This window comes from Erythrolamprus reginae, chromosome 1 (assembly GCF_031021105.1).
Source record: "Erythrolamprus reginae isolate rEryReg1 chromosome 1, rEryReg1.hap1, whole genome shotgun sequence".
Taxonomy (NCBI): Eukaryota; Metazoa; Chordata; class Lepidosauria; order Squamata; family Dipsadidae; genus Erythrolamprus; species Erythrolamprus reginae.
In genome coordinates this window covers 34,253,239-34,278,209 of record NC_091950.1, presented here as the reverse complement: position 1 = coordinate 34,278,209, position 24,971 = coordinate 34,253,239, and the positions used below count along the sequence as shown (strand labels likewise).

General features: G+C 38.0%; 2 protein-coding genes across 5 annotated transcripts in view; one reads left to right on the top strand and one right to left on the bottom strand.

The window, feature by feature from the left end:
• KLHDC1 (kelch domain containing 1) overlaps nucleotides 1-24,971 on the bottom strand; it is a 45,865-nt gene that overhangs the window by 20,300 nt on the left and 594 nt on the right. Inside the window, exons 1-2 of one of the 3 annotated variants that reach the window (XM_070748948.1) lie at nucleotides 18,788-18,844; nucleotides 10,305-10,427 (exon numbers count right to left, since the gene is read on the bottom strand). The exons of 1 other annotated variant lie outside the window; for it this stretch is intronic. The gene's annotated coding sequence lies outside the window, so the exon portion shown is untranslated. Of the gene's footprint in view, nucleotides 1-10,304; nucleotides 10,428-18,787; nucleotides 18,845-24,971 lie in introns of those variants that run through there. One more of the 3 variants, XM_070748931.1, reaches the window with a different exon arrangement.
• On the top strand, nucleotides 278-23,272 carry POLE2 (DNA polymerase epsilon 2, accessory subunit). 2 transcript variants are annotated; one of them, XM_070748893.1, is made up of 19 exons: nucleotides 278-409; nucleotides 3,522-3,622; nucleotides 4,800-4,875; nucleotides 5,434-5,511; nucleotides 5,659-5,752; nucleotides 6,400-6,474; nucleotides 7,157-7,240; nucleotides 7,565-7,621; nucleotides 8,536-8,584; nucleotides 10,317-10,389; nucleotides 13,097-13,269; nucleotides 17,845-17,934; nucleotides 18,161-18,215; nucleotides 18,824-18,883; nucleotides 19,550-19,627; nucleotides 20,758-20,866; nucleotides 21,482-21,658; nucleotides 22,144-22,211; nucleotides 23,102-23,272. In XM_070748893.1, exons 1-19 carry the CDS (start codon nucleotides 342-344, stop codon nucleotides 23,118-23,120), a joined length of 1,584 nt encoding a protein of 527 aa, XP_070604994.1. In that variant the 5' UTR covers nucleotides 278-341; the 3' UTR covers nucleotides 23,121-23,272. The 2 variants fall into 2 exon arrangements, with proteins under 2 accessions (XP_070604994.1, XP_070605001.1); XM_070748900.1 differs by lacking the exon at nucleotides 17,845-17,934.

The following is a 24,971-nucleotide window of genomic DNA, read 5'->3' as shown; positions in this document are numbered from 1 at the left end:
AAGAAGAAAATTCAAGGAAGTCCTGCAAAAAGCACCTTTGGGGGGAAAAGTGGAAAATTCTGCATTGCCCCATAGTCCTAAAACCCAGCATTTAGGCTTGGTGCCTCCCAGATATCATCATTAGCCCATGAACTGATTATAATTCACCAGCTTTGGGGGGCAGGGGGGTTAAAAATAATTCTACTATGGGATAAAGCCCTTCAATGGTAGCGAGGCTGCCTTTACTGAACGCCGAAGAAGCGCGGTGACAGCTGCTTTAATCACCGGCTTGGCGGGAAAGCTTTTCGGGCTGGAGCTCGGGAGGAGGAGGAGGAGCCACGTTGTGGCGCGAACCGTTCAAGATGGCTGCGGAGAAGCTGAGAAGTAAAGTGGGCTCTGCCTTCAAAATGCATGGCTTGGTCCTCCGCGCGTGAGTAGTAAAAAAAAGGAAGAAATATTTAAATCCGAATACCGGTGAACACTCTGAACGGCTATTTCTGCCTAAGGAAATCATAAACAAAACACGGTGGTAACCCCAAAATCAAACCACCAGATGAATATGTTGATGAACCAAGCTTTTGCTTTGTTGCCTTTTTAACCACTGTGGCTTGTTAATCTTGGTTTACAGTATAATGTGTATGAATGCAAGCTGTAACTTCTCAAATGTAATAATTAAACTTAGGTGTTGCCTGACTCCCAAGGACTGCAGCACCCAACAGTTAAATTAATTTTTTTAAAATAAAATAGAAACTAGCCAGTGCAAAAGACCACATGGAATGAAAACTTGTTCAGAAGAAATTGTTTTTAGTTAAAGGAATATAGCAGTCACATATATAAGTACAGTACGTACTATTTCCCAAACTGGGCAACTTTCAGATGTGTGGACATTAACTCCCAGAATTCCTTATCCACTTAAAGTTTTGAAAAACAATGACAACAGATACAGTAGTTTATTTGCACTTAATAAACTTTTTCTAAGTAATGCATTTGGTCACATCTCTCGTTGCTGAGCGTGTTCCTTTTTGCATGTTTAATAAAAAAATAAGGCACTTAATTGTTGGCACAAACCACTTAAATACAATATAGCATAGCATAGTGGATTGAACCCAGCGCAAATAGTAAGTTTGTTGTGATCTTTAAAAATTGGGACCACTGAATTAATCATAGTTCATAGTAAAAAAAATTGGTAAGCGTGTTTTGTAAACACAAACATAAGAATTTTGTAATAAATATATTTAGAAGTTCAAGATTTAATTTTCTAAATGTAAAGTTCAGTTATATGCACATAACATAACATTTACCCAGAGTTAATTTGGCTGGTTCACACAGACCAGTTGCCCAGACTCACAGGACACATTGACTATAAAATAACCAATTTTAACTAATACTTTATGTCAAGTTAAATTATGATGGCAACTAGTGCTCAGCATGTTATACAAATAAGGTAGTCCTCGGCTTACAACAGTTCATTTAGTGAGCGTTCAAAGTTACAACAGCACTGAAAAAAGTGACAAGTGACTTATTTTTCTCAATACCATTGCAGCGTCCCTGTGGTCACATGATCAAAATGTAGACGCTTGACAACTGGTTCATATTTATGACAATTGTATATCCCAGTGTTCTGTGTTCATCTTTTGCAACCTGACAAGCAAAGTCAATGGGGAAGCAGATTTCTTTAACAGCTGCAATGATTCACTTAATTGTGGCAAGAAAACTTGTAAAATGGGGCAAAATTCACTTAACAATTATCTCATCTAGCAACATAATTTTTGGGGACAATTGTGGTAAGTTGAGGACTATCTGTACAACATCTGTACATTAAACAATGGGTCCCCAGCCCCTATCCATGGACCAGTACTGGGTGCGACATGCCAGAAACTGAGTTGTGCAAACAAGCGAAGCCCCATCCTCAGGATGAAGGTAGCACACAATAGAATAGAATAGAATTTTTTATTGGCCAAGTGTGAATGGACGCACAAGGACTTTTTCTTTGGTGCATATGCTCTCAGTGTACATAAAAGAAAATATACATTTGTCAAGAATCATAAGGTACAACACTTAATGATTGTCATAGGGATCAAATAAGCAATCAGGAAACAATATTAATAAAACCTTAAGGATACAAGCAACAAGTTGCAGTCATACAATCATAAGTGGGAGGAAATGGGTGATAGGAATGATGGGGGGGGGATTACTAGTAATAGTACTACAGACTTAATAAATAGTTTGACAGTGTTGAGGGAATTATTTGTTTAGCAGAGTGATGGTGTTCGAGAAAAAAACTGTTCTTGTGTCTAGTTGTCTTGCCCCTTCCAGTCCACAGAAAAACCTCATCATGGGATTGGTCCCTGGTGCCCCAAAAGTTGGCGGCCACTGGGTTAAACTACAATCTTTACTGATATTGGCAGTAGAGTTAATAGCTGATTATAGCTGTAACAGAAAAAGTGCAGAGCACAAATGGAGAAAACCAAAGCACAAATATGCTGTTACTGATAGTATATTTTTGAATATAGTAACTATTTTCCAGTTCTTATATTTTATAAAACTTCAAGTCAGACCTCATTCAGTAAAACAAATATAGACCTGCATCTTCAAAAACTAAATGTTTCATATCATAAGTGCCTGTGACTTAGATATGGTGGCCTTCTAGGTAAATGATATCTCCTTAAATCAAAGAAGTTTACACTTTCTGCATGAAAGCCAATGATACATAATAATCATACGTGAGAACTGCCATACATTAAGAAAATGTTTACAACCTAGAATTCTGTTGGATAAAGATTTATATATGTGCAGAACATTGTATGGAATATATTTATTTGTAAACCACTTTGGACTAGCAATTAAGACATCATGCTAGAAGAAAGCAGAAACTGAGTTCTAGTCCCACTTTAGCCATAAAAACCAATTGTGTGACCTTGGGCCAGTCATTCTCGACTTAGCCCAACTCAGAGGGTTGTTATTGTGGGGAAAATAGATATGTTGGATATGTTTGCCACCTGAGTTATTTGTAAAAATAATAAAAGTGGGAATACAAATAAATAAACACAAAGATCTAAAATCAGAAAGCATTGGACAGTTTTTACCTAGGCGATAAGAGTAACCTATCTTTAACGATCCTGTTATACTTGCAGCTTGACAAATAATTATTCTTAAACATATTAATGGAAAGTTGAATGAAATAAAACACCATCTGAAGCTAGGTACTCCCACACTTTTCTTTGAGAAATTGCAACAACTTCTTTAGGTCATTATCCACTCTAAACTGCAGTTACTATCAAAGCTTTGTGCAAATTGAAAGTCATGATTCGTATTCCATCAATGAATTGATCTGACCACTGCAGCATATGATCCATATTTACTGTAGTGTAGAGAATATTAAGCTGTGATTATGTAGGCAAAACACGAAGTTTATCTGAATGGCTAGAAAAATAGTCCAGATGATTGATCTGGAAAAGTTTCATATGAATATTTCACTTTTTTTTATAATTGCATATCATGTTTTGGGGAAAGTAATCTGAATATTTATTACTAACCACCAGGGATGCTACAAAGTATCTCATAGAAGCTCTTCAAACAACTAATGAAGTGGAACTAGAAGACATGATAGAAAATATAATTGATGCTGTTGAAAAACAGTCTTGTAAGTAAATTTTCAGATTTCTTAACGTTTGAAAAATAATAACATTTCTTTTAATTATTGGAAGCAGCACTGTAGAACTGGTGTTCATCATGATGTGTGGTATATTGTGTGATATATCACACCAAAAGCCGTTGGTCTGTCTGTCCTATATAGGGACTGTTACAGTCTTTATGCTGTATATTGCAGATCCCTCCTGATTTCCCCCCATTTGGGTTATTGCATCTTGTGGTTTATGTAAGATGTTCTGACCACCAACAAGCAGTCAGAAAACACGATGAAAACTCCTTAATCTCACATTCAATCACAATGTCAACTGAGAAACTGAATATTCTAGACCAAACCACATCCAGAAATGTTAGGGATTTCCTGGAAGCTTGGCATGAAAACAATTCAGTCATCAATAGGCATATAGAAACAAGCTATATTTACACAATATTCGAAAGAATAAAAACTTAGAATACATCCTCTCCAACAGCTAGATAAATCAAGGACAAGGGGGCTTATAATCATAAAAACACAAAACCTTAAAACAAGTATTAAAATTGTTTTAAAATTGACAAGATGGGAAGGAAGGGAGCAAGATCATCCAGAAAGAAGATGGGGTCCTAGTACATTAGTCACCTCCAGAAGGACACACCCCCTTTGGGGCGCCAGACCAGTTGGCCCAACCAGATCTTCATGCCCTTTCAGAAGGGTCATGGTGATACAGGTTTGGTCTCTGTTTACGTATATACACCGAAGTAACTTGTCCTGCCAGATTGTTGGTGTGGTTTTCTCTTTGGAAGTTCCTTGATTAGGGTATTCCATATGCATAATTTATAACCATGGGGCACAATGGTTAGAATGCAGGCTACTTCTGCTGGCTGCCAGTGCCAGCAGTTTGGCAGTTCGAGTCTCACCGGCTCAAGGTTGACTCAGGCTTCCTTCCTCGATAAACAGGGGACCCAGATTATTGGAGGCAATATGCTGACACTGTAAACCACTTAGAGAGGGCTGTAAAGCACTGTGAAGTGGTATAGAAGTGCTATTGCTAACTTTATTTTGAGCATTGGAGGTCATGCGTTCAAAATGTATACAAGTCTACCTATCGTTTACTTTGAAGAGATTATTAAAATTATTTTTTTCTGTCTCTGATTGCATAAACTAGCAGTTCAATATTTTGGAATGTTCTTTTCAGTGTCATGCAACATGATTGAAAAGTCCATGGTGGAAGCAGCAGTTTTGGAGTGCAGCAGATCAGTAGATGAAGCAATGTATGTTAACCTTCTTTATTTTAAAGCAAATACCACCAGGAGTTTTTTTGAAGTCACATTGTTATTTGTCCTGTCTCTGTCTTCCCCTATTGATATTTGGATTTAAAACTCATTTACATTCAATTTTTTTCCTCTGGCGAATAGACCTCCTAGAGAGTTTTAACATTAAAATGTTTCTAATATTAATATGCCATGTCTAGAAGCATTATGGCTTAAATTAGGGATTATAGGAAATTGTTTTAGAAGAATCTGTATAACTTTGTGAATGCAAATGTGTTTTTTTGTTTTTGTTTGCTCAGGGAATTATACAATAAATTTATAGTGCTATGTTACATATGTTTAAAAATATTTTTAAGATGCTACAAAGAGTCAGCTCATTTCCTGAACTGGCAAAAGAATCAAACAAATTATTTTTTAATTTACAAGAGAGCTATACAAACACTTTAAAATAGTTGAAAAAGTATCTAGTTAAAACAGAATGCAAAATAATTTATTTATAAATGTAAAAATAGATTATGCTGGGTAGAATTTTTCAAAGGATACATATTTTTATTGCAGAGAACATCTTTTCAACATTATTGGAGCTTTTGATATTCCACGATATATTTACAATTCTGAACGAAAGAAGTTTCTCCCGTAAGTTTTTATTCTATAACTGTTAGTTTAAATTGCAGCTACTTTCACAGTTTAAAGTTATGTAAAATTTATTTCCTACTCCTTTGTAAGAAACAGTGATTTATTTCCTTTCAAAAATACATTTTTACCTGTCTAAATTTATTTCAGCCTTTCTATGACTGACCACTCTGCACCTAATTTATTTGGCTCTGCCAGGGACAAAGCAGAATTGTTTCGCGAACGTTATATCATTTTACAACAGGTAGGAAAAATGGAAAGAAGTTTTAAGTTCATTTAGTGCTTAATCATAACAAAAGTTTTTTTGTGAAAACATGTATACTACAAAACTGTTCAGTTTGAAAGAACGAGTCACCGAGAATCTAACTTATTTCAAGGGAGACTTTTATTTTGGTCTTTATAAATTATTATTACGGTTCTAATTATCCTTGCTGGGTGCTAAATCTTAGATGCTTCTTATGAATATAGATCAATTTTGGGGTAGGAGTTCATTGGTTAGTCTGTTACTGAGTTCTAGAGAGTAGATATTCTATTCCACAATCATTCAGGTTTCTTCTACCATGTTTTCCCCAAAATAAGACCCTGTCATATTTTTATTAAACCCTGCATGTTTGACCTTATTACCATTAACTCAAAAGCCTGATTGGGTATATTATTAGGGAATGTCTTATTAGGGGGGAAACGGTATAGGGATGGGATATTTACAGTAGGGCTTATTCTCTGTTGCCCTTTATGTTTAAAGTTCGAGGAAGTCTAAAAGGCATTAAATTACTTTTTCTGAACATTATTGTTCAATAAGAATTTTAAAGTAGTCTTGCTTGAAAAAAATTGCTGTTGCTTTTCTTTTTAATTGCTTTTCTTTTTAATTGACTAATATTTATTGTTGTGCAGAGAACCCATAGGCATGAATTGTTCACACCATCTGCTATTGGCTCACAAACAGATGAAAACAAAAATAAATTTCAGGTAAAATCAAAATACTAAAGACACAACTAAATTGACCTCAATCCTTTGAGTAATCTTGGACTGTATTTCCCATACATTTAACAGAGTGAGAATGATTTGTGAGTGAATTCAACTCTTTGGCAGGCCTGGAGCCGTTGCTGCTCCAGCCAGTAACTATGAATGCATGAAGTATGAATGTTTAATATTGGGGTTTTAAATTGTATTTTTATAATTGTATTTTATTATTTTGTCTTTTTATTCTTGTAAGCCGCCCTGAGTCCACTTAGAGAAGGGAGGCCTATAAATTTAATAAAATAAAATTTAAATAAATAAATAAATAGGAGGGTTAGGGTTGGAAGGTTAGGTTGGAGAAAGCTGCTTTTGAATTTTGGGGGATGTTTTATTGTACCTGCAACGATCTACTGAAGACTTTGAAATAGATGGACAATCTTTTGATGCTTGTGGGCCACACATCATTGAGGAGTAGCTAAGGACTGCATAGGAGTTGGGACCACAAGTTGTTGGGGCTATTCTTGAAGTGTGATCTATTATAATTGTATCTCACCTAAAAATGGCAGTTTTGGGGAATCATGGTTCATGGAGGAGGAGGTTGGTTTCCAAAGGCCACACAAAGTGTCTTAAAGGTCACATGTGAGCTATCTTCTAATGTAGTTCTTACTAATCCAGTGTCTCTTAATTCCAGCTCAAAACTATAGAAACTCTTTTGGGCAGCTCTGCCAAAATGGGAGAAGTGATTGTGCTTGGCATGATCACCCAGCTTAAGGAGGTAAGCTTTTGGTAGTGGTGACCTGCTGTGCTATATTCTGATGGTAACAGATAGGATTTATGGTCAGTTGACTACGAAAGAGAAGAACATTATTTCTAAATATTAACATTATTTGTTTGTTTCTTTGCTTCCAACCTTTATGATTTTTAAAAATAATTCAAGGCAGCAAACACATCAGGTCTGGTGCCTTAGCCTCTAGATCCAACTGATCAAATTAATTATTGTGAAATAAATGTTGGGGAAGAGGTAGGAATATGATCTTGGCTAGTGTGCAATTACTAAAATTGAGTTTTAATGGATTCCCCCCCCCCAAATCTTTTCAAGGGAAAATATTATTTGGAAGATCCTACTGGAGTTGTGCTATTAGACATTAGTAAAGCAATATCCTTTATCTGTATATACAACATGGATGGGAGCTTTATCTTTTAATTAAATTACTGTATTTTGCAATGTGACAGCTTAATATTTTCATCTAATTACTGTATTTTTCGCACTATAAGATGCACTTAGCTTTTGGGGAGGAAAACAAGAAAAATAATCTGCTTCTGCCTCCCAGGAATTTGTCTTCTTGCAGCAAACAGCATTGTCAGCTTCAGCACAGTCTGACAAGCAGCTGGTTGGTGGTTGGATCGGCCTCCCACTGATCACTCTTCCAGGCTGCGGGGGTTGCTGCCTATCTCCGTCTCTGCACACCCCATTTTTGGCCTCCACATATCCCATTTTTGGCCTTTTCCAGGTGGTGGTGGAGATGGGCAGTAGCAATCCCTGTCGCCTGGAATGAGCCAAAAACAGTATGTGCGGAGGCCAAAAATGGTGTGTGTGGAGAGACAGCTGATTGGTGGTATTCCAGAAGGCTGATCCAACCACCAATCAGCTGTTTGTGCTAAATCAGGCTGTGCTGAAGCTAATCAGGCTGTTTGTTGCAAGGAGGCAAATTTCTGGGAGTCAGAGGCTGAAGGGTGGCGGCCGGTAGGTGGGTGGGGCTTCAGCAACATTTGCTCTATAAAATACACAGACATTTCCACTCACTTTTTTGGGGAAAAGTGCGTCTTATAGATCGAAAAATATGGTAGACGTTAAATGATAACTTACAATTCATGATGATAAGGGTTCTGTTTTTAATATTACTTTGAGATACATTGCAACTTATTTTTGTGAAACCTTAATTTTTTGCGTATCAATTTTGTGCTATTGCACAATTAATTTATTACAAATGATTGGTTTGTTTTTATTGGTATCTAATAAATATTAAAATGTATTGGTATCTAGTAAATATTATCCTTAACTAATAACACCAGTTCCACAGTGGTTTATATACAGAGTCATGCTTTGTTTTAACAGAAGGTAAGAGTTCTATAATGGATTATAGTATACAATGATCCCCCGATCATTGCGAGGGTTCCGTTCCAGGACCCCTAGCAATGATCGGGTTTTCGCGAAGTAGCGCTGCGGAAGTAAAAACACCATCTGCGCATGCGCAGATGGTGTTTTTACTTCCGCAGCGCTAGCGAGGAGCCAAAGATTGGGGTTCCTGGGAAGGGGACTCAGCTGGGAAGCGGCGCTGGGGTTTCCCCACCGCCCACGCAAACTCCTCGCTGCCGCTCGCCCGCCCTTCGCCCGCCCACGCCGCTCGCTCGCGCCGCTTCCCAGCTGAGTCCTGAAGCCAATTCGCTTCAGGACTCAGCTGGGAAGCGGCGCGAGCGAACGGCGTGGGCGGGCGAAGGGCGGGCGAGCGGCAGCGAGGAGTTTGCGTGGGCGGTGGGGAAACTCCTCGCTGATGCCCGCCGCTCGCCCTCCCGCCAGCAAGAGGGGGAAGACCCAGGGAAGCCGCCCAGCAGCTGATCTGCCCGGCGCCATCTACGCATGCGTGCTCATAGAAAAAAAGGGTGCGCATGCGCAGATGGTGTTTTGACTTCCGGGTTGAAAAATCGCGATTTAGCCCGTTCGCAATGATCGGGATCGTGATACCCGGGGGATCACTGTATATCAAATAATGTTCTAGTTTAATTTTAAAAAATGAAACAAAACAGATTGTGTATAATCAGTTTTGCTAATTTAATTACATTGCTTCAGTAACGTTTGATTTGTGATCCAGCATTGATTGGTTGGTTGATGGATTGATTGATTGATTGATTGGATTTATATGCTGCCCCTCTCCCAGGACTTCCAGCATGTTTCTGGGCTTCTGATCTATAATTGTGTTCAACTCATGTACAATTATCTTTAGTCCTGTCACATAAATCACATACAGTACAAGATACCCATAATGATAGGTTTCAAATGCAGTGTTAAACCATAATGTGAAGTAGATGGTTTGGCTTAGTAATTCTAGCCATTTATTTTATAAATAATTGTTTATGATTTATTTTAATGAATCATGGCTTATTTAATTAACAATAATTAAACAAGTGATGGCTTAACCAGTTGGCAAAGAACTGTTTATAGGTAATATTGCTTTGCCAGTTCACAAGGCTTTACAGAGGTTCTCCACCTTTCTAATGCCGAGATCCCTTAATACAGTTCCTCATGTTGTAGTTACCCCCAACCATAAGTGTAGCGCCAATTCTCCCCACAGAGCTTTAAGCTGATTGGCAGGAAGGTCAGAGGGACACCCCCACTGTAAACGTCTGATTGGTCAGATTGTAAAAATATGTTCCAAGGCATCAGAATAAAAGCTTTAGTTCCTAATACCATGGGAAATTTGTCTTCCCATGGTCTTAGACGACCCCTGTGAAAAGGTCATTCGACCCCCAAAGGAGTCCGGACCCCCATGTTGAGAACCACTGCTTTGGAACAATATATTCACTACTTAATCATTTGGTATATGATTGTTCCTATTAATTACTATATTTCTACCATGAAATCTTAGAAGCAAAACCAATGTATTTTGGATGTGTTTTCAACTGAAGGAACATTTGACTAATTGGTTTAGAGCAACTGCTTTCAAAATATTCTGATTACAGTTGAGTCTCAAAAAAAGGTGTAAGATTTAGATTGACACAGTGGTTATAGGTATCATTTCTCCTTTTGAAATGATGAAAAGCATATCAGGAGTTTTGCTTACTTTATTCCATAGGTTGGTACGAAGATGAAGTATTTCACGTCACTGCTTTTGGATTTCCACCTACAGAACCTTCTTCTACCACTAGGTATTTTTCTTATTTCCAATAACTTCAGTAAGGATGATCTGTGCTTATGGAAGAAAAAAGTCAGCAGCTATGAACGTGAAAATGGAATAATTGTAGGGTAAAAAATCTCAAGGTTTACAAAAATGCTTACAAAAGGAGGAAATGATCTTAAAGGAGGAAATGATCTTAAAAAAAGAAAGATTCATAATTATTCACCAGGACAGAATACTGATTGAGAATTTCTTTTTAAAAACCGATGAGTTAAAGGGGGAGTGGTTTACAATATGCTATATATTAAAAGAGAGAAATAGAAACAGATAAGGTGGGCTACTGCCCGGACGGGAGGAACGCAGTGGGGTAGCGAAAATGGAGCTCCACCCCAGAGCACCCAGTTTGCACTGAAAGATGTTATGCAAGGTGTCTTGCCTAAGCCACGCCCAGTGTGGCAGTAAAAATTTTGGTAGCCCTTCACTGGGTATACAGTAGAAAGAAGTTTATTGGGTTGGTATGCTATCTTTTATATTGAGTATTTATATAAATATTGATCAGAACTGAAGAAACTTTTTGGATGAGAAGTGAAACATCTTCAAGGAAAAACAAAGTCCATTTGCTTTTTGAAAAAGCACCTTTGGGATTATTTTTAAAATGTTTCTAGATTCAAAACTGAGAGTTGCCCATAGTCACCATTTGGGAAACCTGAGATTGTAATATCATTCAAATTGGATATAAATAACTACCCTATTATTCCCCCTAAAAATAAGCTTGCAGGGAAAAGGAATGTTCCTGCTTTTTAATTTTGGAATGAAACATTTAAAAATAATTATTAGAGCAGGTTATAATGCAAATAGGGTATATTGCCCTTTTTTCAAGTTGGAAATTTTATTTATTTTTTTATTTTATTTATCATTTCTTTATTAAATCTATTTCCCACCCACAAGGCAACTTATGACAGATTGTAATGTGGTTCATGTTGAATACCACAAGTTTGAAATGGATTGAAAGACCCTGGCAATTTTATTGCTTCAGATTTGACAAAATTTAAAGCAACTTTTAAGCAGTAGCATAGGGAGGCAAGTATTCTGACCCAGGCCTCGTAATAAACAAAAAAGCACAAATGGTGTCCCCAAAAAATGTCTCTTATTTGTAACAGTGGTGAATTACGTTCATTCCCAGCTTTAATAAGTCCCAAACAATATTAATGAGTTCCCTTTGTCTTTCTTAATACGCTGCCAAAGACCAATTAGCAAGGAGCTTTGCAAGGCCAAACAGAAACACGGAGTCAGAACTGAAAATGCTGAGACTTGAGGTGAACTAAGCTACTTCCCACAACAAGCACATCTGTTTGTTCCAGTTTTATGGGATATGGGAGGTGCCAATTATCTACAAGTCTTACTCCTGAATAGTCCTTCTCTGTAACTGTTCTTGCCCTCCGGCAGCTCTGCGTATTTGCGCAATCGGGACAGGCTGCCCCGATTCCTCTGCCTCACTCATGTCAGCCTCTCTTTTTTTAAAATCCTCTGCGCATGTGCTAACCCTTCTGTGCATGTGCAGAGGCTAAAAATTCTCGTGACGGTCGCGCACAAAGCGCATGCTTCTGAATCAGTAGGGAAAGTAAGTAGGTTTCACTGCTGTATAATTCATACTATGCTCAAAATAGTATAAAACAGACCACAGTTACTAAGACTACAAATCAAGATAGGACTAAATCTGGTGTAGATTTCTAAATACTTTTCCCATTAAGTAGTTTACATCAAAGGCCAATCTTTTAAAATCTCTTTTTAGGTTAAGTCAAATCATCTGGCTTTGTTTATATAATGCAGAGCCATGGTTCATTAACAAGACATAGTAAATTGATTAAAATAAAACACTAAGAATTATTTACAAAGCATAATGGTTTGGATCATCCATATGCTAAATAAAAAAACAAATATTTGTTTGACACGATGGGTAAACTCATGACACTTTATTAATAATTTCCATTCCACTTTCAGCATGAAAACATAGTTTTTGCTAGGATGCAACAAGTCCAGTGTTCAGAAACTGCATGCAGAAGTTTCATTTTATTGTAAGCTTGCCCTTTTCAATGAAAATGAAAATGTAATGTTTTCATTGTGAAATAAGAGCCAAACTTTGGTCAAGGTAATTTTTGATTTGGTATATTTATTACACTTTAACAGTGGCTTCCGTGATGTAGGTATACAGGGGATCAAAAAGAATATTAAAATTTTAGAAACTTTGTACAATTAAATGAAGGTGTATTGTGAGAGTGGATCTTTATTTTTAATGTGTAATGTACAGGTAGCCCTCAACTTGCAACAGTTCATTTAGTGACCAAAGTTACAATGGCATTGAAAAAAGTGACTTAATACCATTTTTCAAACTTACAACAATCATGATCATGTGATCAAAATAAATTCAACCGCTTGATTACTGACTCATATTAAAATGTCTCAGGGCCATGGGATCACTTCATATGACCTGGCAAGCAACGTCAGTGGGGAAGCCAGATTCACTTCACAACCGTGTTACTAACTTAACAACTACAGTGATTCATTTAATAACTGGCAAGACAGGTTGTAAAATGGGGCAAAGCTCAGTTAATGTCTTGCTTAGCCACAAAAGGCTGGGCTTCATTGTGGCCATAATTTGAGGATTACCTCTACTTGCTTCATGGTTTTAGAGAAGTATGAGCCTCAGTACAGCCTGTAAGTATTTGTTTATGCTGCAGGGGATATTATGGCAACATTAACTTTTTTGGCGGGCCTTCTTCAACCTCCGTAAAATCTTCTGCAAAACTCAAACAAATGGAGGAAGAAAACGAGGATGCCATGTTCGTGTTCCTTTCAGATGTTTGGCTGGACCAAGCAGAAGTTTTAGAAAATCTCCGCATTATGTTTTCAGGTAATCTTGTGGCTCCACATATATGAGCTGAAGCAGTGGGATCAGTAGTGGGTTGCTACCGGAAGAGATGAGGACACTGCACCGGTAGCGAAAATTGAGCTGCATATGCGCAGCTTCATCTCTCTAGTGTGTGTGCACATCCAAGCGAGATTTTGCTTCCTGCGGATGCGCTGTACACGCATGGGATACAGGGTGCGTTCCAAAAGTAATGCAATTTTTTAAAAAAGTGATTTATTGAGCAGATTCGCACAAACACTTAAAATTCTTCAAAGTACTGTCCTTGGGCCTCTACACATTTTTTCCAGTGACTGCCATGACTGGTATGCGCCATGGAAGGCATCTTCGGGGACCTCTCGCAAGGTCTGATTGGATCTCTTCTATGGATGAAAAACAGGTTCCTTTCAGGGCTGGGAACAAAAAGACGTCTGCTGGGGCGACGTCAGGACTATAGGGGGTCGGGGGTGGGGCAGCGTTGGCACCTGGTGTTTGGCCAGGAACTCGCGGACTCGTAGTGCATTGTGGCAAGGTGTGTTTTTCATCCACAGAAGAGATCCAATCAGCCGTGACGAAGACCTTGCGAGAGGTCCCCGGAGACGCCTTCCAGGGTGCGTACCAGTCATGGCAAAGTCGCTGGAAAAATTGTGTAGAGGTCCAAGGACAGTACTTTGAAGAATTTTAAGTGTTTATGCAAATCTGTTCAATAAATTACTTCTTTTTTTAAAAATTGCATTACTTTTGGAACGCACCCTGTATGTATGTACTAAATTGCCAGTATTGCATAAGAAATGATTCAATGATAACTGTAATGTTAAATATTTAAAAATGTGTAATAGGAATTATATATTACAAACCAAAGACGAGAATGTCAATACTGTGTACTTGACTAGTTGGTTTTGCCAATATACAACTTAAGCCAACAATGTACGGTTAAGAGAAGTAATATAATGTTACTTCAAGGGCTAGAGCTGCAGTTAGCCATAAAAGGGAATCAGATGTGTTGCTCTACTGCTGATGGCTATTGCAGTTAGTCTTGTTAATGCTTGTTATTGCTGTGTGCTAAATATTGGTCTATGTATTATGGTATTATAATACCGAAGCTACGCACACAGTGATGGTGTATTATGAGAGTTGAGTTTTATTTTTAATGTGTAATGTACAGGTAGTCCTCAAATTACAATAAAGCTGTGCACATAGTGCACCAGGAGAGGCAAGCGGCAACCCCCACCTAAGTGGGATGCTTTGCCCGCATGCACAAACCAGTGGCAAACTTATTCAAAACCCACTACAGTGATACCTTGTCTTACAAACTTAATTGGTTCCGGACGAGGTTCTTAAGGTGAAAAGTTTGTAAGATGAAACAATGTTTCCCATAGAAATCAATGGAAAAGTGATTAATGCGTGCAAGCCCAAAATCCACCCCTTTTGCCAGCTGAAGCGCCCGCTTTTCTGCTGCTGGGATTCCTCTGAGGCTTCCCTCCATGGGAAAACCCACCTCTGGACTTCTGTGTTTTTGCGATGCTGCAAGGGAATCCCAGCAGGGGAATCCGAGCATCGCAAAAAGGAGCTCTTCGCTGGCAACGGAACTCTGGAGGTGGGGTTTCCCAGTGAAGGGAGCATCAGTGAAATCGCAGCATCACAAAAACACCGAAGTCCTTGAAACCCCACCTCCGGACCTCTGTGTTTTTGCAATGTTGCGATCTCACTGAGGCTCCCCTCGCTGGGAAACTCCACCTCCAAACTTCCGTTGCCAGTGAAGCACCCGTTTTTGCGCTGCTGGGATTCCCCTACTGGGATTCCCCTACTGGGATTCCCCTGCAGCATCACAAAAACACAGAGGTCCGGGGGTGGGGTTTCCCATGGAAGAGAGCCTAAGGGAAATCCCAGCAGCGCAAAAACAGGTGCTTCGCTGGCAACGGAAGTCCGGAGGCAGGGCATCTCTGCGACGGCGGTGGGTTTGTAAGGTGAAAATAGTTTGTAAGAAGAGGCAAAAAAATCTTAAACCCCGGGTTTGTATCTTGAAAAGTTTGTATGACGAGGCGTTTGTAAGACGAGGTATCACTGTACTGGTGTGCTGGATTTAAGCAAGCTGTTAAGTTTATACAATGAAGCAAATTAAGAAAAAAATGTTACTCAAGTTTATAGTATAGAATGTTGATCTTCCAATGATATCCGTTGGTAGTAGAATCGGGCAAAGATTTTTATCTTGCATAGCAAATCACTGCATAATACATTTATAGAACTTGCTCCATGATATGGTTAGCATGCCACATATTTTAATTGTAACTGATAATTATGGGTTAGGTTTAGGTTTATTGGATTTATATGCCGCCCCTCTCCGCAAACTCGGGGCGGCTCACAACAATAATAAAAAACAGTACAGTACATAATACCAAATCCAATGCCCACCCATCTAGTTACAATTTAAATTAATAATCTCATAAAAACAGTATATATAAAAAACAGACACACAGTCAATCAATCAACAAAACAACATGGGCAAGGGGGAGGTGTTTTAGTTCCCCCATGCCTGACAGCAAAGGTGGGTCTTAAGGAGTTTACGAAAGGCAGGGAGGGTGGGGGCAATCCTAATCTCAGGGGGGAGCTGGTTCCAGAGGGTCGGGGCCCCCACAGAGAAGGCTCTTCCCCTGGGTCCCGCCAGACGACATTGTTTAGTCGACAGGACCCGGAGAAGGCCAACTCTGTGGGACCTAACCGGTCGCTGGGATTCGTGCGGCAGGAGGCGGTCCCGAAGATATTCTGGTCCGGTGCCATGAAGGGCTTTATAGGTCATAACCAACACTTTGAATTGTGACCGGAAACTGATCGGCAGCCAATGCAGACTGCGGAGTGTTGGAGTGATATGGGCATACTTGGAGAAGCCCATAATTGCTCTCGCAGCTGCATTCTGCACGATCTGAAGTTTCCGAACACTTTTCAAAGGTAGCCCCATGTAGAGAGCGTTACAGTAGTCGAGCCTCGAGGTGATGAGGGCATGAGTGACTGAGCAATGACTCCCGGTCCAAATAGGTCCGCAACTGGCGCAACTGGCGAACCTGGGCAAACGCCCCCCTCGCCACAGCTGAAAGGTGTTTTTCTAATGTGAGCTGTGGATCGAGGAGGACGCCCAAGTTGCGGACCCTCTCTGAGGGGGTCAATAATTCCCCCCCAGGGTAATGGACGGACAGATAGAATTGTCCTTGGGAGGCAAAACCCACAGCCACTCCGTCTTGTCTGGGTTGAGTTTGAGTTTGTTGACACCCATCCAGGCCCCAACAGCCTCCAGGCACCGGCACATCACTTCCACTGCTTCGTTGACTGGACATGGGGTGGAGATGTACAACTGGGTATCATCGGCATATTGATGATACCTCACTCCATGCCCTTGGATGATCTCACCCAGCGGTTTCATGAAGATATTAAATAGCAGGGGGGAGAGGACCGACCCCTGAGGCACCCCACAAGGGAGAGACCTCGGGGTCGACCTCTGACCCCCCCACTAACACCGACTGCGACCGACCGGAGAGGTAGGAGGAGAACCACTGAAGAACAGTGCCTCCCACTCCCAACCCCTCCAGCCGGCGCAGAAGGATACCATGGTCGATGGTATCGAAAGCCGCTGAGAGGTCAAGGAGCACCAGGACAGAGGACAAGCCCGTCCCGGGCCCGCCAGAGATCATCCATCAATTATCTCAAGAGTATTTAATTATGACTGCCCAGTCGTTATTGGTTGGGGGTTTTGTTTTTACTTTTTACTTTTTCAGCCTTGTGCTGCAACTCTAAAGCTGTGGGCTTTGCTTTACTCCTATCTATAGCTTCAGGTTTGGAATTGGTTGAGGACGGCTGCCTTTTTGACATTTGAGGTTTCCAAGAAAGGAGACATTCCTTCTGCAATTAGGCAACATTTCGGAATGCACACAAATTATGGGCTTACCCTCAGCTCCACAATTAAAAGAATACCTGTGAATCACAGTTCATTTTCCATTTGTGAACTGACAACCTTTTTTACATAGTTCTCAAAGACAATTACGGTAGTTTACAAAGACAGGAGCCATATTAACAGCTATTAAATATGGTGGTTAGATAGAACCCTACTGTACAGAGGTAGTGAACTATTAAAAAACAATTGCAAAAGCAGTAAAGAGTTATTGTCAATACGTTTTAAAATGTTCTAAAAATGCTGATTAGGGTGAGGGACTTGTGATACAGCAGAACTCCTACCTAAGGTCGTCAGCCTGCAACTTTTAATAAAACATTTTGCATAAGTGAAAAAAAACTTTTAAGTGTTAAGAATTATGTAAATTATGTATTTTGTTGCCCTTAGGAAGTCTTAATTTGTCCAGGTTAAGTTTCCTGTTCAAGGCTATAAGCTCAAGGCTTATAGAACAAACTGATCTCAGATACAAGGTTGAATGAGATGAAATGACAGGCATGAATATATTTACCATCAGAATAATACTAAATATTGTTGAGATTCATGCAAGTTTTGATTTGTCCTTAGTGATGTATTATATTCTCAATGGAGAAGAGCTTTCCTACAAACCAAATAGAAATAATAGTCCTCATTTCTCCATCCAGGTTATTCGGCCATGCCTCCAACTTGTTTTTTTTTCTGTGGGAATTTTTCTTCTACTCCATATGGGAAAAATCAAATTCAGTCACTAAAAGGTACTCGGAATCCATCACTTTCCTGGTTTTTGTAAATAAATATTTTGTATTTTATATGTCAGTTAAATATTTACTTTCAAGACAATAATGATTATTCTCTTTAAAAATACTGTTTGTATTTGCCTTCTGAACCCCATTTTTATTTTTCTGGTTTTGTTTTCTAATTCTGAAATGAAGATTGACAAGAGGGAAAGAAAATAACTTCAGTACTTTTTCATGTCTTTAGATTCTTTGAAAGCCCTAGCAGATATAATATGTGAATACCCCAGTATCCATGAAAGGTATGTTCCATATTATGTGCTTGGAGAAATATCTTTATAGAACAGGTGTTCCTCAGATTAACCACATAGAAAACATCCCCGTGTCAAAATTTATTTCAGCTGTTTTTTTAAAAAGTACACTTAAACTGAGCTTAATATATTTTGTAAATTAGCTAAAAATTCTACTCAAACAATTCTACTGAACATTGGGTTAGCTGGGAATTGAAGCTGCAAAATCCACAGGTATTGTGACTTTTCATGTGTCAGACTTGGGACACAAAAGCATATCGTGGGTAGCAAATGATAAAAATATGTGAGACATACAGGGGTCCTAACCTATGTACTTGGAATGAATTCGTGACATCTAAATGCATGTCAACATTTTGGTGTCATGATTTGTTGGAATTTTGCTACTGAAAGCTGCATCCGGTTTAGCTCCTTACTTTATTTTGGAAAGCTGGTTCTACTGAAGAGAACTTCCAGTAGAATTGCCAAATTCAAGCCATATATTACTTGCACCTGAGCTTCTTAAACCCTAATTATCTTTAATAACATTACACCAAATTTTAATAAACATTTCATTTTATACCCACCAGTAATACTAAATCAAATGTATTCATTATTTGCAGAAGTCGATTTGTATTTGTTCCTGGTTCTGAAGACCCTGGTCCAGGCTCCATTTTACCAAGGTACATTTTTGACCTAATATCTATAACAAAATTATATCATTGAAGGATGCTTTGAGAATCTCTAGTGTTTTTCATATGTATGTATGCATTTATGTATACACATATACATGTGAGATAAGATAGCCAAATATTTTAATACTCGCAATATAGAGACAGAGCTGGTTCACAATTCAAAGTTTTATTTCAAAGAAAAAGCATTTGCAAAGGCCGGCCTCAAAGTCTCTTCTCAAGTGGATTGAGTACAAGGGGAGCAAAAGCACATTTTACAATCCATACAGTTTATATCTTCTCCACAATACATGCCACGCCTAAGAATTCCTCCCCATACTCCTTTATTCTGCTAAGTCACTTTCTAAGTTATTCTATCTCTACAGAACTTAGCATTAACGTTTCTCCATAGTAACAGATATCTTATCTTGCCCAACGGTACCTTTGCCCTGGGCAAATGTTCTTATCTAACTGAATTGTAGCCTGACCGTTGGTGTTCCTGTTATTCTAGGAGGAATTGCCATAAATCATCCTATTTTGTTTTACTGAATACATCCTAGGTTAGTTTATAAAAGAAAATATTATAGCTTATGTTTATTGTATATAAAGCTTGTTAGTAAATTTAATACTTTTATATAAAATAGGAACTCATTTCCTTCACACATATACTGTTTTTAGGCCACCACTTACTGAAAACATTACTGAAGAATTCAGACAACAGGTGCCATTTTCAGTTTTCACAACAAATCCTTGCAGGTATGTGTCCCTCATATGACCATTTAATAATAGTGGATTTCTGCACTGCGCTACAGGATTGGAATAAATGGTCACCAATATGTTCCCATTTTATTTGTTTATTTTGGTGATATTATAAAAACACTGATATTCCATGTTAGCTGAAATGTTACTCTATAGCAAACTTTGCTATGGAGTAAAATTATCTTCTGACCCTCCAGAAGACCACTGGAAGCAATTTGGTGATCCATTACCAGAAGGTCAGGTTATAATTATTTTATCATATTTAGAGGGTAAGAGGCCTTTGAAATCAAAATGTTTTTGACCTTCAGCCTTATATTATACCTAACCTATTAATAAGAGCCGCCAAACACTTCTTAGTGGGAATTTGAACTGTGTTTATTGCCAAATATTGATTTCCAGAAATTCCCCTTCCACTTCCATATCCTCCCTCCCAAACCACAAAAATGAGCTAAAACTTCTAATTGAGGGTACATTAGGTAATTTAGGAATTCAACAGTATAATCTTGAAGTACAGTGGTACTTAAATTGTTCTGTGTCCAGGTTCTTAAGTAGAAAAGTTTGTAAGAAGAAGCAATTTTTCCCATAGGAATCAATGTAAAAGCAAATAATGCGTGCAATTGGGGAAACCACAGTGAAGGTGGAGGCCGTTTCCTCCCAGGAGATTCCTAGAGAGGCCCCACGGAGACTTCTCCCCACTTTTTCCGGCCCTGTTTCCTCCCAAGAGATTCTTAGAGAGGCCCCACGGAGGCTTCTCCCGCCTTTTCCAACCCTGTTTCCTCCCAGGAGATTCCTAGTGAGGCCCCACAGAGACTTCTCCCTGCCTTTTCTGGTTACAGTTTCGGAGGCTCGGGTTTGTAAGTGGAAAATGGTTCTTGAAAAGAGGCAAAAAAAATCTGGAACACCCGGTTCTTATCTAGAAAAGTTCATAAGTAGAAGCGTTCTTAGGTAGAGGTACCACTGTATTTGTGAGGTTGCAGGTACATAGAGACCACTTATCTCATCTCTATTAGCAACAATCTATACAAAAATTTGGGACAAAGCTGCTGGCATATTTGGTTTAATGATAAATTATCTTCGTTTATTGGCGATACCTCAGAAGAGGTAAAAGTTGCATTTGTTAATTTCAGAGTCCAGTACTGCACACAGGAAATAATAATCTTTCGGGAAGACTTGGTAAACAAGATGTGCCGTAACTGTGTTCGTTTTCCTAACAGTAGTTTGGATATTCCTAATCATGTAAGATCAAAAAAGCATTTATATTTTGAATTAAAGTTTGGGTTGAGAGATTTTAATTGGCTAAGAAATTGAAGGAAGTATAGGAGTAAGATATTTCCCTTGCTTGAAGTTCTTACTGATTTGGTTATGGTTTAGGCAGATAACATCAAACAAGTTTACAAAGATTTTGTACAGGAAACAATGCAGAGAAAATGAGTCAGAATGAAATGTGTAACTTAGTGGAATAACTATATTAAAAGATAATGTGGATTAAGATAACTAAAATAGAGAATAATTTTCCCAGCAAAGAATGGTTCATTGAAATATTCTGCAGCTATCCATCAGCTCTACATGGTTATCACTCTGCTTTAGATGGTGTAATTTTAAGGGAATCTTACAATATTGCTCAGAGTAGTGTTCTCAAGTCCAAAACTAGGGAATTGAAACAAATCATAAATCTGGTTCCAAAATCTGGTAACCAATCAGATCTGTTAACATTTTACTGACCAATTTTGAAATCTGTAGTTATTTATTTGTAATAATTCATACTGAGCTGAGGGGTTCTATGTGTGGAAAGAATTGCAACATCAGTTTACCTTCATATGTAATTTAATAGCACTGTTTTTCATCTTTCAGTTTGTAAAGACTATTTTATCACAAGGACATCTGACTCCATTGCCTCTTAATGTCAGTCCTATCTATTGGGCTTATGATTACACTTTGAGAACCTATCCTTTGCCAGATCTAATTGTTTTTGCTGACAAATATGACCCATTCACTGTAACCAACACTGACTGCCTTTGTATAAATCTGGTAAGATCTTATTTTTTTTCCCATTCTCAAACAATGATGAAAATATATTTCTAACAAGCAAAATATAGTAAAATAACAAAGCTGCTCAAATCCCAGACTAACAAATCCTCAAGTTAGTATTTGTTGTGGACTTTTATTGTTGTTGCTCATTATAGATATTATCTGCAGCATTATGAAACATAGTAGCATCTTCTGTCATTAAAATAATCCTTCTGTCAGAGCATCCATCTTACTTTCAAATGTTGAAAGATAGGCTAAAATATTTATTGTAGACAGATCTGTATGTATGTATGTATGTATGTATGTTTGTACCGGTATGTATGTTTGTAATGACTATTTCTATCATTAATTTTCACTGTTATTAAATGATGTATTTGAAATTATATTTAGAGAACTTAAATATTATTTTTAAATTATGCTTAAAGAAAAGATGTATATTCAAGAAGATGGACAATTTTTCCTATGCTCTTTTTCTTAAATACCAGGGATCCTTTCCAAGAAGCGGTTTTTCATTCAAAGTATTCTACCCCTCTAGCAAAACTGTAGAAGACAGGTAAGGTCACTTTTTGAAGAAAAATTACTAAATATAAAAGAACATCTAATTTACTCATACTGTCTGATAAAAACAACTTGATAGCTTGACAAAATATTTTTTTTTTAAATTAATAGAGTTGAAAGGGACCGTTAGGTCATCGAGTCCAACCCCCTGCCTGAGCAGGAAACCCTACAGCACCTGTTTATTTTATATCTCCAGCTATATCCCTATTAATTGCTGTATATAAAATAAATATGTGCTATATATATGTATATATAATATGGAATTAATAAGAAATTTGTAATAAGAGATAATTAGAACATTAAGGAGTTGTTATTGTGCTGGAGGGCACAGCTCTGACAAGAATAAGGTAACGAGACATCTTTTGCTGGCTGTCAAGAGAGGAGAAAGGTGCAGGACAGGGTGGGGAAAAACGGGAGGGACCCATGGAGATCAAGAGAGGAGAAAGGTGCAGGACAGGGTGGGAAAAAACGGGAGGGACCCATGGAGATCAAGAGAGGCTCTTTTCACCTTGCTTCGTTGGGACTGCCACCTCTTGCCACCTCTCGCTGTCCCTCCCCCCACTCCGTTCGCCTCAGCTTCATCTGCCTGCAGCTTTTTTTTTTTTAAAGCCTTAATGTTTTGGATTTTCCTAATCGGCTTGCACGCATTATTGGCTTTTCCATTGATTCCTATGGAAAACATTGTTTCATCTTACAAACTTGTCACCTTACGAACCTTGTCCTGGAACCAATTAAGTTCGTAAGACGAGGTATTAATGTACTCTTTAAATACTTTGAGGAAAGAAATGCTATAAATATTTTAAGAAAAGAAGTGCTATGTTGGTTTCAAGACTGTCAATGTAGATACAAGTAATGTTAACTTGGTTTTTTGTTTTAAATTTTCAGCAAACTCCATGGTATCTAAATCTCAATCAAGAAGAATAAGCCAAAACCTCACGCCTTAAAATGACTGAAGTACAACTGTTTTAAAATTTAGGAGCATGATTGTAACCTAATGTTATAGCTAATGTATCTTATGTATTATATATATTTTGTAAATACATTTTTATATAAGGATATTCATGTGTCACATCTAATACTTCAAATAATTTAACTTTACTCTTACAAAAAGAAACATTTCTACTGCTCCTTACTTCCAAAATATTCAAAGCAAATATCTACCATATTTTTTGGTGTATAATATGCAATGGAGTAACGCACCTTAGTTTTGAGGCAGGAAAACAAGGAAAAAAGGCCTCTGCCTCCAAGCAACTTGCAAAACAGAAACAGCACAGATGATATACACTGTTTGCTGTGTATATTAATCCCAGAAAGTTTTCTTAAATGTAGTAACACTAACACTTCCCAATTATTTAAACAGATCTACTCCAAACATGACTAAGCGAGGGCTTCACTCAGCTGCCTTATCTTAATACTAAAACAGGACACTGTTACATTTCAGATGTTTAAATTTACAGATGTTTATCATTGATGTAGCTTTCTGGAAGTATTCTCTGCTATTTAAAAGAAGATACAGTAGCAGACCAAGCATTTATTTTAGAAATCTGCTTCATTTTGTTAAGTTAATAATAAAGCAGTCTTTAAAAATAAGTGTAATAATTTGAACATTCTGTAGGCATGTATGCATGTATTGACTTACCTCCTTGCAGCAAAAAACAAACAGCCAGTTTCAGCACAGTCTGATCCGTCCAGCAATTTGCCTCTGCAGCTTTAATTTCATTTTAGTACTTTGGCTTGCTGGCACCTTGTGGCTTGTGCTAAGCAGAGGTAAATTGCTGGCAGGCAAAGACCAAAGAATGGGAGGAGTGGGGCTATACAGTATTTTGTGTATAAGATGCACCCATGTTTTTACCCTCTTTTTGGGGTTAAAAAGGTTTGTCTTATAGTCCGAAAAATACAGCATTTAACTTTCTTCTGATTAGTATTAAGCAAATAACCTGAACATTCTTTAGAACAAATATATAATTTTAAACAGGAGTATATAGAGTATGGGAGGAACACTGGCCTTTAATAATGTCCAAATTAAAACATACCCTATTCCTCTTAAGCAACCTAGATAGAATATCTAAAATACAGAAAAATTCAACTATCACTGGTTTTATAACTTTTTATGATTCCTGCATACAAACTATTCACTTTAGTATTTTAACCATTTCAGTGGCTCAACTTTTTCTCCTTTATAAACTACAGAACTACAGTAGTGTAATTTCCTTAACTATTAAAGCAACTATCCCAAATTCTAATGCATCAATTTAGTTAGAACTAAAACTCCCAGAATCTAAAGGCAACATGACCCAAAGTACAGTAAAAAGTTAAAATCTACAACTGGTCTGAATTTAGGAGAGCAATAAAGGCTCTTGATTCCTATTGCTAAACATTAACAAATCTTAAAAGGGAAGATGTTAGAAACTTTATTTTCCTGTTTCAGGAATTGTTGTGGTATAACCTTAATAAAGGATCATACAAAATGGAAGTCTTATTTTAAAATGTTAAAGGCTTGAAGGTTACTTTGAATATATACTATATACAGTGGTACCTCTACTTAAGAATTTTTCTAGATCAGGTAAGAACTAGAATAAGATATTTTTGCCTCTACTTAAGAACCATTTTCTACTCAAGAAACCGAGCCCGGAAAAATTTCCCAGGAAATTTGAGAGCGGCACGAAGGCCCAGCTTTGGCAGTCCAGAGCGAACGAAGCATTTTCCTTTCTCTGGGCGCTTGAACAGGGAATAAATTTCTGCCAGCGCCCAGAGA

Bases quoted from the DNA above. Each gene is read 5' to 3' on its own strand.
- POLE2 (XM_070748893.1), top strand. From the start codon at position 342: ATGGCTGCGGAGAAGCTGAGAAGTAAAGTGGGCTCTGCCTTCAAAATG. The intron at 410-3,521 runs GTGAGTAGTAAA...ACTAACCACCAG, and splicing joins CATGGCTTGGTCCTCCGCGC to GGATGCTACAAAGTATCTCA. The intron at 4,876-5,433 runs GTATGTTAACCT...TTTTTATTGCAG, and splicing joins AGATCAGTAGATGAAGCAAT to AGAACATCTTTTCAACATTA.